General features: G+C 39.5%; 2 protein-coding genes across 2 annotated transcripts; both read left to right on the top strand.

The window, feature by feature from the left end:
- Window positions 1–766: 766 nt before the first annotated feature.
- Window positions 767–4,947, top strand: LOC114161493 (extracellular calcium-sensing receptor-like). The gene is made up of 8 exons (XM_028044792.1): window positions 767–888; window positions 1,297–1,591; window positions 1,671–1,960; window positions 2,171–2,466; window positions 3,014–3,213; window positions 3,332–3,553; window positions 3,648–3,771; window positions 3,848–4,947. Exons 1-8 carry the CDS (start codon window positions 782–784, stop codon window positions 4,744–4,746), a joined length of 2,433 nt encoding a protein of 810 aa, XP_027900593.1. The 5' UTR covers window positions 767–781; the 3' UTR covers window positions 4,747–4,947.
- Window positions 4,948–5,762: 815 nt separating this feature from the next.
- On the top strand, window positions 5,763–9,805 carry LOC114161489 (extracellular calcium-sensing receptor-like). Its single transcript, XM_028044789.1, has 8 exons — window positions 5,763–5,968; window positions 6,298–6,592; window positions 6,684–6,973; window positions 7,059–7,354; window positions 7,942–8,147; window positions 8,235–8,456; window positions 8,559–8,682; window positions 8,758–9,805. Exons 1-8 carry the CDS (start codon window positions 5,862–5,864, stop codon window positions 9,654–9,656), a joined length of 2,439 nt encoding a protein of 812 aa, XP_027900590.1. The 5' UTR covers window positions 5,763–5,861; the 3' UTR covers window positions 9,657–9,805.
- The last annotated feature ends 1,362 nt before the right edge of the window (window positions 9,806–11,167 follow it).

The following is an 11,167-nucleotide window of genomic DNA, read 5'->3' as shown; positions in this document are numbered from 1 at the left end:
GTGGCGCTGTGCGGGTGCAATGGAAACCCAGATTTCTTCCAGGTCATCCTCCTCTCAGCTTCCTCTTTGACAGCCCAGAGGTTTTCTAAGAGGTCCAGGTCAGGTTGAGTTTGCTGGCCAATGAAGAACAGGAACACTACAGTCATTGAACCAGCTTCTGGTACGTTTGGCAGTGTTACCAGGTGCTGGAAACTAAAATCCATTCACCCTCATTATCAATGACTGTGTCATGACCAGCTGTGCCAAAAGCCAGCTGAGTTCCAGTAACAGCTGCACAAAAGTTTCAGATGCAAACTTTTTAAGACATATGTTGCCCAAAGCCTTTGACTTTGCCATCTCAGTGTGGTGCTTTAGTTAAAAACGTGACTAAACAGCACACAAGGTCCTTACACTTCACAAATTTACACATACTGTACATACATTGTACAATACATTGTTGTTTGTGGCTATAATCTAGCAAATTAAAGTTTATTATTACTTTTGTAAGGATTTGTGTACATCAAGTGTGTGTCAAGACAGTCACCTGATGTGTCAGTGATGCGTAAAGACCAATAAAAACTCCACTTCCTCCAACCCGACAAACACTTGAAGCATGGAGGTTGGCCTGAGGTTAGCAGTGTGTTTATTTGAACTGCTGCCAGCTGTTGTTTTGGGTGTGTCTCTGAAAGATGTACAACCGACACTCCAGCCAGTGCATCCTCTAACCACTGCTGGTGTGGAGATGAAGCCTTCATTGGTGAAATGCTCCTTGCAGGGCTCCCCTCGTCTGCCTGCGTTCTCCATGGACGGAGACTTTGTGATTGGAGGCGCTTTTGTGATTCACTACCAAGTGAGCGCGGTGGTTAACAACTACACCACCAAGCCTGGGGTGGCAGCATGCACAGGGAGGTTAGCAAGCAAAATGAGATATTGTTGAAATGCATATGTAGCCTGTTGTATGAAATTAACATTCATGTAAGAAGGGAGGGATATTTAGTGTGAAGAAGTTTTTAAAATTTGGGGGGGAAAAAAAATCAATTATTTCTCCATGAATGTTATAAATATTACAAAAGTTTAGGTTCAGATCATCATGAGTTGTATTATAATTTCTCATTTTATGTGTCAAAGCTCTGTTAATCAAAGTTTCAATCTGCTTCTTTCAACATCAGCATCTGTCTCAGCATTAGATTGTGTTACTTGGATTATTATGTTTATAGTGTTTTTTTCTTTCGCTTTTCTTTTTTTTTTTTTTTTTTTTTTGGTATTTTAATATGAAATTCACCAAATGTGAATGCTCACCTGATTTATTCTGTGCAGCTTTAGTGCCCGGGATCTCCGCTTTGCACGCACAATGATCTTTGCAATCGAGGAGATAAACAACAGCACAGAGCTGCTGCCGGGTGTCAGACTGGGTTATCAGATCTATGATACATGCTCCTCTGTGCCTGTTGCCACGCATGTGGCATTTCAACTATCAAACGGTCAGGACCCCGTGTTCTATGAAGACAGTGACTGCTCACAGTCTGGAGTGGTGGTGGCTGCTGTCGGAGACTCTGGATCCACCCCGTCCATCAGCATCTCACGCATCGTAGGGCCCTTCAACATCCCTCTGGTAAAAGGTCAAAATCCATTGCAATTAAAATACTAAAATGTGCCTGTGCTGAACTACATTTGGTTTTGTGTTGCTTTAGGTGAGCCACTTTGCCACCTGTGCCTGCCTGTCAGATAAAAAGCAGTTCCCGACTTTTTTCAGAACGATTCCCAGTGACCATTACCAAGCTGATGCACTGGCCAAGCTGGTGAAACACTTTGGTTGGACGTGGATAGGAGCCGTCCACTCGAACTCAGAATATGGTAACAATGGCATGGCCTCTTTTCTTGGGACGGCACTCAGAGAGGGGATCTGTGTGGAGTACATCGAATCCTTCTACCGGACCGATCCGAGGAACAAAATCCGGACAGTAGCTGATGCTATTCGCAGGTTTCTATATCTAGTTTTTCTTTGGTGTTCTTAAAAATTGTACAGGAAGTTAAATGTGATGAGTCTATTTTGTGTGATGTACATAAAAAGTGGCTACGTCAAAACACTTGACTAGTATTACAGCTGCATGTCTTAACAAGGGGTTGCACAGTTATAAAACACTGTATAGTTTATGTTATTTTGAGAGAACACATTTTTATCTCTCTCCAGGTCAACAGCTACAGTTGTTGTTGCGTTTGTAGCTGCTGGTGACATAAAGTTTCTGCTGGAGGAGCTGGCTCTGGACCCTCCTCCACCTCGGCAGTGGATCGGAAGTGAAGGATGGACAACTGACCCAAACTTGATGAGCTTCAGTTTCTGTGCGGGAGCCATAGGAGTTGCTATTCAGAAATCTGTCATCCCAGGTCTGAGAGATTTCCTCCTGGATCTCTCTCCCTCTGAAGTGGCTGCCTCTCCGCTGCTGGCTGAGTTCTGGGAGGATTCGTTCAACTGCAGCCTGACAACAAGTGAGAAAATTTGCTACTTTTTTCTCTCTCTCTCTTGCTTCCTTCTTTGTTAGCATATAATAAAAATAACTAATCCAATAAAAGTAATAATTTATAGTTACCACTGTAATTAATTTGTTAGGACCAAAATGTTATTTTTAATATCTTTAATGTCACCATTAATGAGTCACAGTAACATCATGGTAATAAATGTGTACAGTGTTTATAGCAATAGCATGTTTTGGGAATTTGTAACTAAAGTGAGTAGCAGATTTTTTTTTAAACTTTTTTTGTTCAAATTAATGATGGACATTTCTGCCTTAGTCAAAAAAAATGTTTACTATGAAAGATGCTTTTAATGTCAGTTACATTGGTGGATTATGGGCTGTTCATGACTCATAACTATATATTTATATTAACCGCAGCTTTATAATAATGACTGTATACATATATCCAAATGACCATCATAAATATAGAAATACATTGTATGGTTTGTCTATTTGTTTGTATGTTTCTCTGTTAATGTTGTCTGTGAGTTAGATTGCAGCTGGGATGTTTTCTTTGGCAGGTGTCAATAAGAAAAAATGTGATGGAACAGAAGATATTAAATCCCTTAAAAGTCCGTACACTGAAACATCTCAGCTAAGAATTTCTAACATGGTTTATAAGGCCGCATATGCAGTAGCACATGCTATTCACAATGCAGTGTGTCAGGAAACAAACGGAACCACTCAGTGTGACAAACAGATGCGTTTGGAGCCCAAACGGGTCAGTTCAAATAAAAAGTAGATATGGAGGTTTATTTCTCTAATTGTAAAATTGTGGTATACTACAAAAATAATTATTTCACTATTTATTTTTTTGTCATTTCCTTCTCGCTTTTCAGGTTTTTACTGAACTAAAGAAAGTGAACTTTTCCCAGAATGGATATCATGTTTCATTCGATGCTAATGGAGATCCTGTGGCTTTTTATGAGCTGGTGAACTGGCAGAAAAGTGAGAAAGGTGTTGTTGAGCTGGTAACGGTGGGGTATTATGATGCATCACTGCCTATAGGACAGAAGTTTCGTATTAACAGGAATTTAAGCTGGATGGATGGCAAAAAACAAGTAATAAATTTAATGTAAGCAGTTTATGCAGAGTGGGTAAAACTCAGTTACAAAAAAGAGTTAAACTATTTTGTTCCCTCTGACATGATAACAGGTTCCAGGGTCAGTTTGCTCAGAGAGTTGTCCTCCAGGAACTCGTAAAGTGTTGCAGAAAGGAAATCCAATCTGCTGCTATGACTGTATACCATGTCCTGAAGGAGAGATCAGTAATATGACAGGTACAGTTTCTTTCAGTATTTTTCTGTACATTTCCCAATGACAGAGGATTAACAGTTGTTTCTGGTTCATTTTTAGATTCCCCTGATTGCTTCCCATGTCCCAGAGAGTTCTGGTCAAATGCAAAGAGAGATGCTTGTTTCCCGAAACCTGTGGAGTTTCTTTCCTTCGATGAAGTCCTGTCAATCATCTTGGCTGTAGTTTCCATCAGTGGAGCCTGTCTGGCCATCATTACAGCAGTGATTTTCTTCCATCACAGAACAACTCCAATTGTCAGAGCCAACAACTCAGAGCTGAGCTTCCTGCTGCTCTTCTCTCTGACTCTGTGTTTCTTATGTTCATTAACTTTCATTGGAGCCCCCTCTGAGTGGTCCTGCATGCTGCGGCACACAGCGTTTGGCATCACATTTGTTCTCTGTATCTCCTGTGTTCTTGGGAAAACTATAGTGGTTTTAATGGCCTTTAAAGCTACACTTCCTGGTAGTAATGCAATGAAATGGTTTGGTCCAACACAGCAAAGAATGACTGTAGTGTCGTTTACATTTATTCAGGTTATAATATGTATCATTTGGTTGGTTGTGAGTCCTCCCTTCCCAGTGAAAAATCTGACCACCTACAAGGAGAAGATCATCCTGGAATGTGCGTTAGGCTCTGCTGTTGGTTTCTGGGCTGTGCTCGGCTACATCGGCCTGCTGGCTGTGTTTTGCTTTGTGTTAGCTGTTCTAGCTCGGAAACTACCTGATAATTTTAACGAAGCCAAGATGATAACCTTCAGCATGTTGATATTCTGTGCAGTCTGGATCACCTTCATCCCAGCTTATGTCAGCTCTCCTGGAAAATTGACTGTGGCTGTGGAGATATTTGCTATTCTGGCCTCCAGTTTTGGACTCATACTGTGTATATTTGCTCCAAAGTGTTTCATCATTTTGTTTCAACCTGATAAGAACACCAAGAAACATTTAATGAACAAAAACTAAGTTAAACCTCCAAGACGACTGGAATTAATGTGACAAAAATACAGGTAGTATTAATCCAGTTGTTGCATATCTTAAATTATTTACACCTATTTGAAAAAGCTTTGCTGCCATGCATTAAGTAAACAGTTTGGAGCAGTAGTTTATATGCACACATGTTCCATTGTGGGAGTGTAATGTATGTCAGTCTGTTGTTTTCTTGTTTCAAAAATAAATCATGTACTAAACAAATGTCTCTGGATATTAATGTAAAAACATTGATTTATTGGATACGTCATAAAACACAGTGCAGCAATCCTCAATTTCAAGTTTGTGTAATAGCTACAGTAGCTTCCCAAAATGTTCATACGACTTCAACTAATTCAGATTTTTTTTTCAACCAACAACCCCAGCTGGCCCATCGTAGAACACAGCCTTGAAAAAAAATGAAAATTTGATTTCGATCCTCGTCCTACTAAAGGAGCGCTATAATGTCATGTACTATCGTTGAACAGGATGCCATTTTACAGCACAAACAAGCAATTAAGCTACTTTCAGCTGTTCTGAAAATGTTTTATGTCAAACATTACTTGAAGGAAAATTGACTTTGCAAGTCCATGCAAAGTCGACTTGGCCTCTGTCTTTAGTTTCCTTTCCGCTTTGAGGATGATTTCAGTAGTGGTCTTTGACTCAGAATATTCAACGCTTAGAATACTGATCAGATAGTTCAATGAGTATATGTGAGTACCGTACATTTAAGCCAACTTCTGCAATTTTGCCACAGTGTTAGACAGCCCGGTTGTATAGAGGCTTAGGTTAGGTCACTTTAAGACGGGATCATAGATCCCTTGGTGAGCGCATGTTCTTTTTAATGACCCGATATAAAATGCATGTTAATGAGAACGCTCTTGCACCAGAGCACAAACACCCAGAATACAAACGGTTGCAGAATGGAGGTCGGTCTGAGATTAGCGATGAGTTTGTTTGAGCTGGTCACAGTTGTTGTGTTGGGTGGGTCTCTCAATGGATTAAAGGAAAGAAATCAGCGTATAGATAACCTGACTGGCCCTGATTTCAGTGCTGAGGCTTCATTGGTGAAATGTACGCTGCAGGGTACGCCTCGTCAACATGCGTTCTCCATGGACGGGGACTTTGTGATTGGAGGGGCTTTCTTATTTCACTACCAAGTGCAGACAGTGATTAATAACTACACCACCAAGCCTGAGCTTCCAATATGCAAAGGGAGGTTAGTAAAGAGGAAAGACACAAATGTGTTAGATGAAGATGTGGATGAATCTTTTAAAAGACTTGATTTTGCATGTTCAAAACGATGCAAAAATGCTTAGCAGTAGCTTTGAGTGACTTGAATTGTTGTAATAATTTAATTTAGATTTTATTTAACAACATTTCTTCATTTGAATCTTGATGAATTTTGAAATTATTTCTTGTTTTGGAACAACTTTGTTGGGACCAACAAAGTTTTGGAACTTTTTTGGTTGTTTGACTTTTTTTAATATCAAGAGAATTTTTTATCCTGGGTTAACATCAGAACTCTCCTTATTTCATTCTGTGCAGCTTTAGCGCTTGGGGTCTGCACTTCTCTCGCACAATGGTCTTTGCTATTGAGAAAATCAACAACAGCACAGAGCTGCTGCCAGGCGTCAGACTTGGATATCAGATATTTGACACCTGCGCCTCTGTGCCTGTTGCCGTGCATGTGGCATTTCAGCTTTCTAACGGCCAGGACCCCGCGTTTTACCAAGGTAGCAACTGTTCAAAGTCTGGAGAGGTGGTGGCTGCTGTTGGAGACTCTGGATCCACATCCTCCATCAGCATCTCACGAATCTTTGGGTCCTTTAAAATCCCTCTGGTAAATTGTGTATATTAATTAAAAACTAATTTATGTACATGAAAATGTTAAAGTCTTTATTATTGTTTTTAAAATGATATTCCTTTTGTAGGTGAGCCACTTTGCCACCTGTGCCTGCCTGTCTGATAAACACGAGTACCCAACTTTTTTCAGAACGATTCCCAGTGATTATTACCAAGCTGCTGCGCTGGCCAAACTGGTGAAACACTTTGGCTGGACTTGGATCGGAGCCGTCCATTCGGACTCAGATTATGGAAATAATGGCATGGCTGCTTTCCTTGACACAGCACTCAAAGAGGGGATCTGTGTGGAGTACATTGAATCTTTCTATCGAACTGACCCACAGAACAAGATCAGAAAAGTAGCTGATGCCGTCCGCAGGTTTTTGAATTTTTTATTTTGCCACTGTACCTTATAACTTTGTGAACCTTAATTTTAATTTGTTTTACACATTTTTTTTTTCCAGATCTACAGCCAAAGTAGTTTTGGCATTTGCAGGTGGGGGTGATATGAAGGTCCTCCTAGAGGAGCTGAGCAGAGAACCTACCCCACATCGGCAGTGGGTCGGAAGTGAAGGCTGGATAAGTGAACCAGTCTTGATGAGTTTCAGTTTCTGTGCAGGAGCCATTGGAGTTGCCATTCAGCAGTCTGTCATCCCAGGTCTGAGAGATTTCCTGCTGGATCTCTCTCCCTCTGAAGTGGCAGCGTCCTCAGTGCTGACTGAGTTCTGGGAGGATGCATTCAACTGCAGCCTGACAGAGGGTAGGAAATTTTTGTGTGTGTTTTTTAGTTTAATACTTAATTTAAAGAAACATGTTCACTTTGAATGGGAAATTTATTCCAATAATGACAACATTTTCAACTGTTATTATTGTCAGTACTTTCTATTTACACAGTTTCACCCAAGAGTTTAATTAATCAAATTAATGTGGACTTAAACCATTATTTAAAATGAAATTTAATTAGTGTCGCTACATGTCACACTTTTGTTCATTCTTGGACAAAACTATAACATGAAACCACCAAACATTTGTCAGTAAAATACACTGGTCATGTTTCTAGCAGGTACATTTTTTTTAACTTTACAAAAATAACTAATCGTTTTGGGTATTTTTTTCCAAAGCTCAGTTTCAAATACATCAATAAAGGGCCAAAGTCAAAGTAGAGTTTGCTTCCAATAACTCCTCACTTATAGGTTCAGTGTAATACACTGTAAATAATGTTTAGTTTATAAAACTACTGATAACAAGACCTAGATTAATATGTCATTAAAAACAACATTTATCAATTTGCCCTGGATGAGTTGTGTGTGTATTTCCATGTTTATTAGACTTTTTTCTTCTCCTTAGCTGCTGATCCACATTTGGGAAAATGTGATGGAACAGAAGATATTAAAGCTCTTAAAAGTCCGTACACTGAAACATCTCAGTTAAGAGTTTCTAACATGGTTTATAAGGCCGTGTATGCAATAGGGCATGCTATTCACAATGCAGCGTGTCAGGAAACAAACGGAACCACTCAGTGTGACAAACACATGCGTCTAGAGCCTGAACAAGTTAGTTTAAGTAAAAAGTAAATCAGTTTTTAACTTTTTTGCTGTTATGGATTTTTTCCCTCTCCCTGTGTCTTTACTATTTTACAGGTTTTAACTGAACTAAAGAAAGTAAACTTTTCCCAAAATGGCTACCATGTTTCATTTGATGCAAATGGAGATCCTGTGGCTTTTTATGAGCTGGTGAACTGGCAGAAAAGTGAGAGTGGAGTTATTGAACAGGTAACAGTGGGATATTATGATGCATCACTGCCAAAGGGCCAGGAGTTTCGTATCAGCGGGAAATTAACCTGGATGGATGGTTACAAGCAAGTAATGAATCTATCACCAATAATTTATGCAGAGGTCATACACTGTAGATGCTTGTAAAATATGGTAACTTATTGCTATTTTTTTTCTTTGACTAAATAACAGGTTCCAGTGTCAGTTTGCTCAGAGAGTTGTCCTCCAGGAACTCGTAAAGTGTTGCAGAAAGGAAAACCAATCTGCTGCTATGACTGTATACCATGTCCTGAAGGAGAGATCAGTAATATGACAGGTAGAATCCTATTCTTTATTTTATTTTCAAATAATTTAGTGTTGACACATGTGTCTACACCATTTTTTTTTTTAGATTCTTCTGATTGCTTCCCATGCCCCAAAGAGTTCTGGCCAAATGCAGAGAGAGATGATTGTTTCCTGAAACCTGTGGAGTTTCTTTCCTTCGATGAAGTCCTGTCAATCATTCTGGCTGTATTCTCTGTTAGTGGAGCCTGTCTGGCCATCATTACAACAGTGATTTTCTTCCATCACAGAACAACTCCAATTGTCAGAGCCAACAACTCTGAGCTGAGCTTCCTGCTGCTCTTCTCTCTGACTCTGTGTTTCTTATGTTCATTAACTTTCATTGGAGCCCCCTCTGAGTGGTCCTGCATGCTGCGGCACACAGTGTTTGGCATCACATTTGTTCTCTGTATCTCCTGTGTTCTTGGGAAAACTATAGTGGTTCTAATGGCCTTTAAAGCTACACTTCCTGGTAGTAATGCAATGAAATGGTTTGGTCCTCCACAGCAAAGAATGACTGTAGTGTCGTTTACATTTATTCAGGTTATAATATGTATCATTTGGTTGGTTGTGAGTCCTCCCTTCCCAGTGAAAAATCTGACCACCTACAAGGAGAAGATCATCCTGGAATGTGCGTTAGGCTCTGCTGTTGGTTTCTGGGCTGTGCTCGGCTACATCGGCCTGCTGGCTGTGTTTTGCTTTGTGTTAGCTGTTCTAGCTCGGAAACTACCTGATAATTTTAACGAAGCCAAGATGATAACCTTCAGCATGTTGATATTCTGTGCAGTCTGGATCACCTTCATCCCAGCTTATGTCAGCTCTCCTGGAAAATTTACTGTGGCTGTGGAGATATTTGCTATTCTGGCCTCCAGTTTTGGACTGATACTGTGTATATTTGCTCCAAAGTGTTTTATTATTTTGATTCAGCCAGAAAAAAACACCAAGAAATATTTAATGAATAAAAAGTAAGACAGTTTCCCCAGAAGGCTTGAAGCAAAGTCACAAAAATACAGGTAGTTTTAACCAAGTTGACAAATATGCTAAACTGTTTATAGACATTTGCAAAAGCTTTGCTATTATGCACTAAATAACAGTTTGGTTGCAGTAGTTTCTATGCACACATGTTCCATTGGTGAGAGTATAATGTATGTCATTGTGTTGGTTTCTTATTTCAAGAATAAATCATGTACTACACAAATGTCTCTAGATGTAAATGTAAACACATAGGCATGAGTAGAAGGATGCAGAAACACAAAGCTAAACTAAATTGACTTATAAAACAAGAAAAACATGGAATTATTGCTGAGCTGCTGAGACAGGCTGTCTGCTTGTACAACACCGAAAATACTGTAATTATATGGTTTGATCTCATTTTGCCTGATCACTAATATTCCTGTAATTCACAAGCTCAACCATAAGGGACGCTCTGCCTAGAATCTTACCAGAAATTGCATGCGTTTTGTACCGCCATCCCCCACTGCGAATAGTGAAGTATAGCCCTGAACAAAATCTTTGTAAACAACAAAATTTCTTAAGCATTCATCTTGATATGGCTTTAACTGCTCAATAAAATCAATTGAGTCATTAGTTGCTCAATTGCAATTAAGTAATTGGAAAGAATAGCTTCTTTCAGTTCTTCCACTGCGATTGACAGCCATTGGCAGACTACGATTTTAGTCTTGTTTACACAAGACCGCTACCCGGAATCTGCTGGTACTTTCAGATGCCGATTGTGGAAAAGATCCACATTAAGAGACAGCCTCAATATCCTATCGCTCTTGGTTTATTTTCCTACCCGTGCATGACTAGAAGAAACCCTCCCACCATGTGTTCTGTGCAGATGAGATTTTACACCTGCTTCAAACCCCCATAGGCAGTGTTCCGGAAAAAAAAATCCACTCTTAGACAAGGTCTCAAAAGCAGCTGCTGTCAGAGGCTTTCGATCCCTGGAGGTAGATTCCAACAAAAAATCTCTAGACATTTCAACAAGGCCAAAAGCAGCACAGAAAATGAATAGCCTTGTTCACAATGCCTCCTTTTGTTTGGCGATTGGCCTGGTTGAAGTTCAACTGGAGAAATCAAATTCAATGGGAGAAATCTTGATTGGAGCATTGGATGTAAATGAGAATCAAATTAGACTGAGTTGGAAGGCCATGAACAGCCTATAATACAGTGTACGGTATGGCAATTCAAAGTAAATGCATTCTACCAATCTACTGTACCTTTACAGCTAAGATCACAATTATTCAAACCCCTGACACACATAAATTAAATGTTTTTCCAGTCAAACAATAATTTCTTTCTAACAGAAAATGATACATACTGTAGATCTCCCAAGATATGTTAACACAAGAGACAAAAGGAGTCATATTTGTAAATAAAATCTCAGTTTTTGTTTGCATTTTAAGATAGAAATGGTATACTGAAAATGATTTACATGTCCATGTATAAAGCCTAAGTAGTATGAAAACAATTGAACA

Source organism: Xiphophorus couchianus, chromosome 18 (assembly GCF_001444195.1).
Source record: "Xiphophorus couchianus chromosome 18, X_couchianus-1.0, whole genome shotgun sequence".
NCBI lineage: Eukaryota > Metazoa > Chordata > Actinopteri > Cyprinodontiformes > Poeciliidae > Xiphophorus > Xiphophorus couchianus.
Note: the sequence above shows the minus strand (reverse complement) of the source record. Positions and strands in the feature narration are given on the sequence as shown.

Bases quoted from the DNA above. Each gene is read 5' to 3' on its own strand.
- LOC114161493 (XM_028044792.1), top strand. From the start codon at position 782: ATGGACGGAGACTTTGTGATTGGAGGCGCTTTTGTGATTCACTACCAA. The intron at 1,592-1,670 runs GTAAAAGGTCAA...GTGTTGCTTTAG, and splicing joins GGCCCTTCAACATCCCTCTG to GTGAGCCACTTTGCCACCTG. The intron at 3,214-3,331 runs GTCAGTTCAAAT...CTCGCTTTTCAG, and splicing joins TGCGTTTGGAGCCCAAACGG to GTTTTTACTGAACTAAAGAA.
- LOC114161489 (XM_028044789.1), top strand. From the start codon at position 5,862: ATGGACGGGGACTTTGTGATTGGAGGGGCTTTCTTATTTCACTACCAA. The intron at 6,974-7,058 runs GTTTTTGAATTT...TTTTTTTTCCAG, and splicing joins GTAGCTGATGCCGTCCGCAG to ATCTACAGCCAAAGTAGTTT. The intron at 8,148-8,234 runs GTTAGTTTAAGT...ACTATTTTACAG, and splicing joins TGCGTCTAGAGCCTGAACAA to GTTTTAACTGAACTAAAGAA.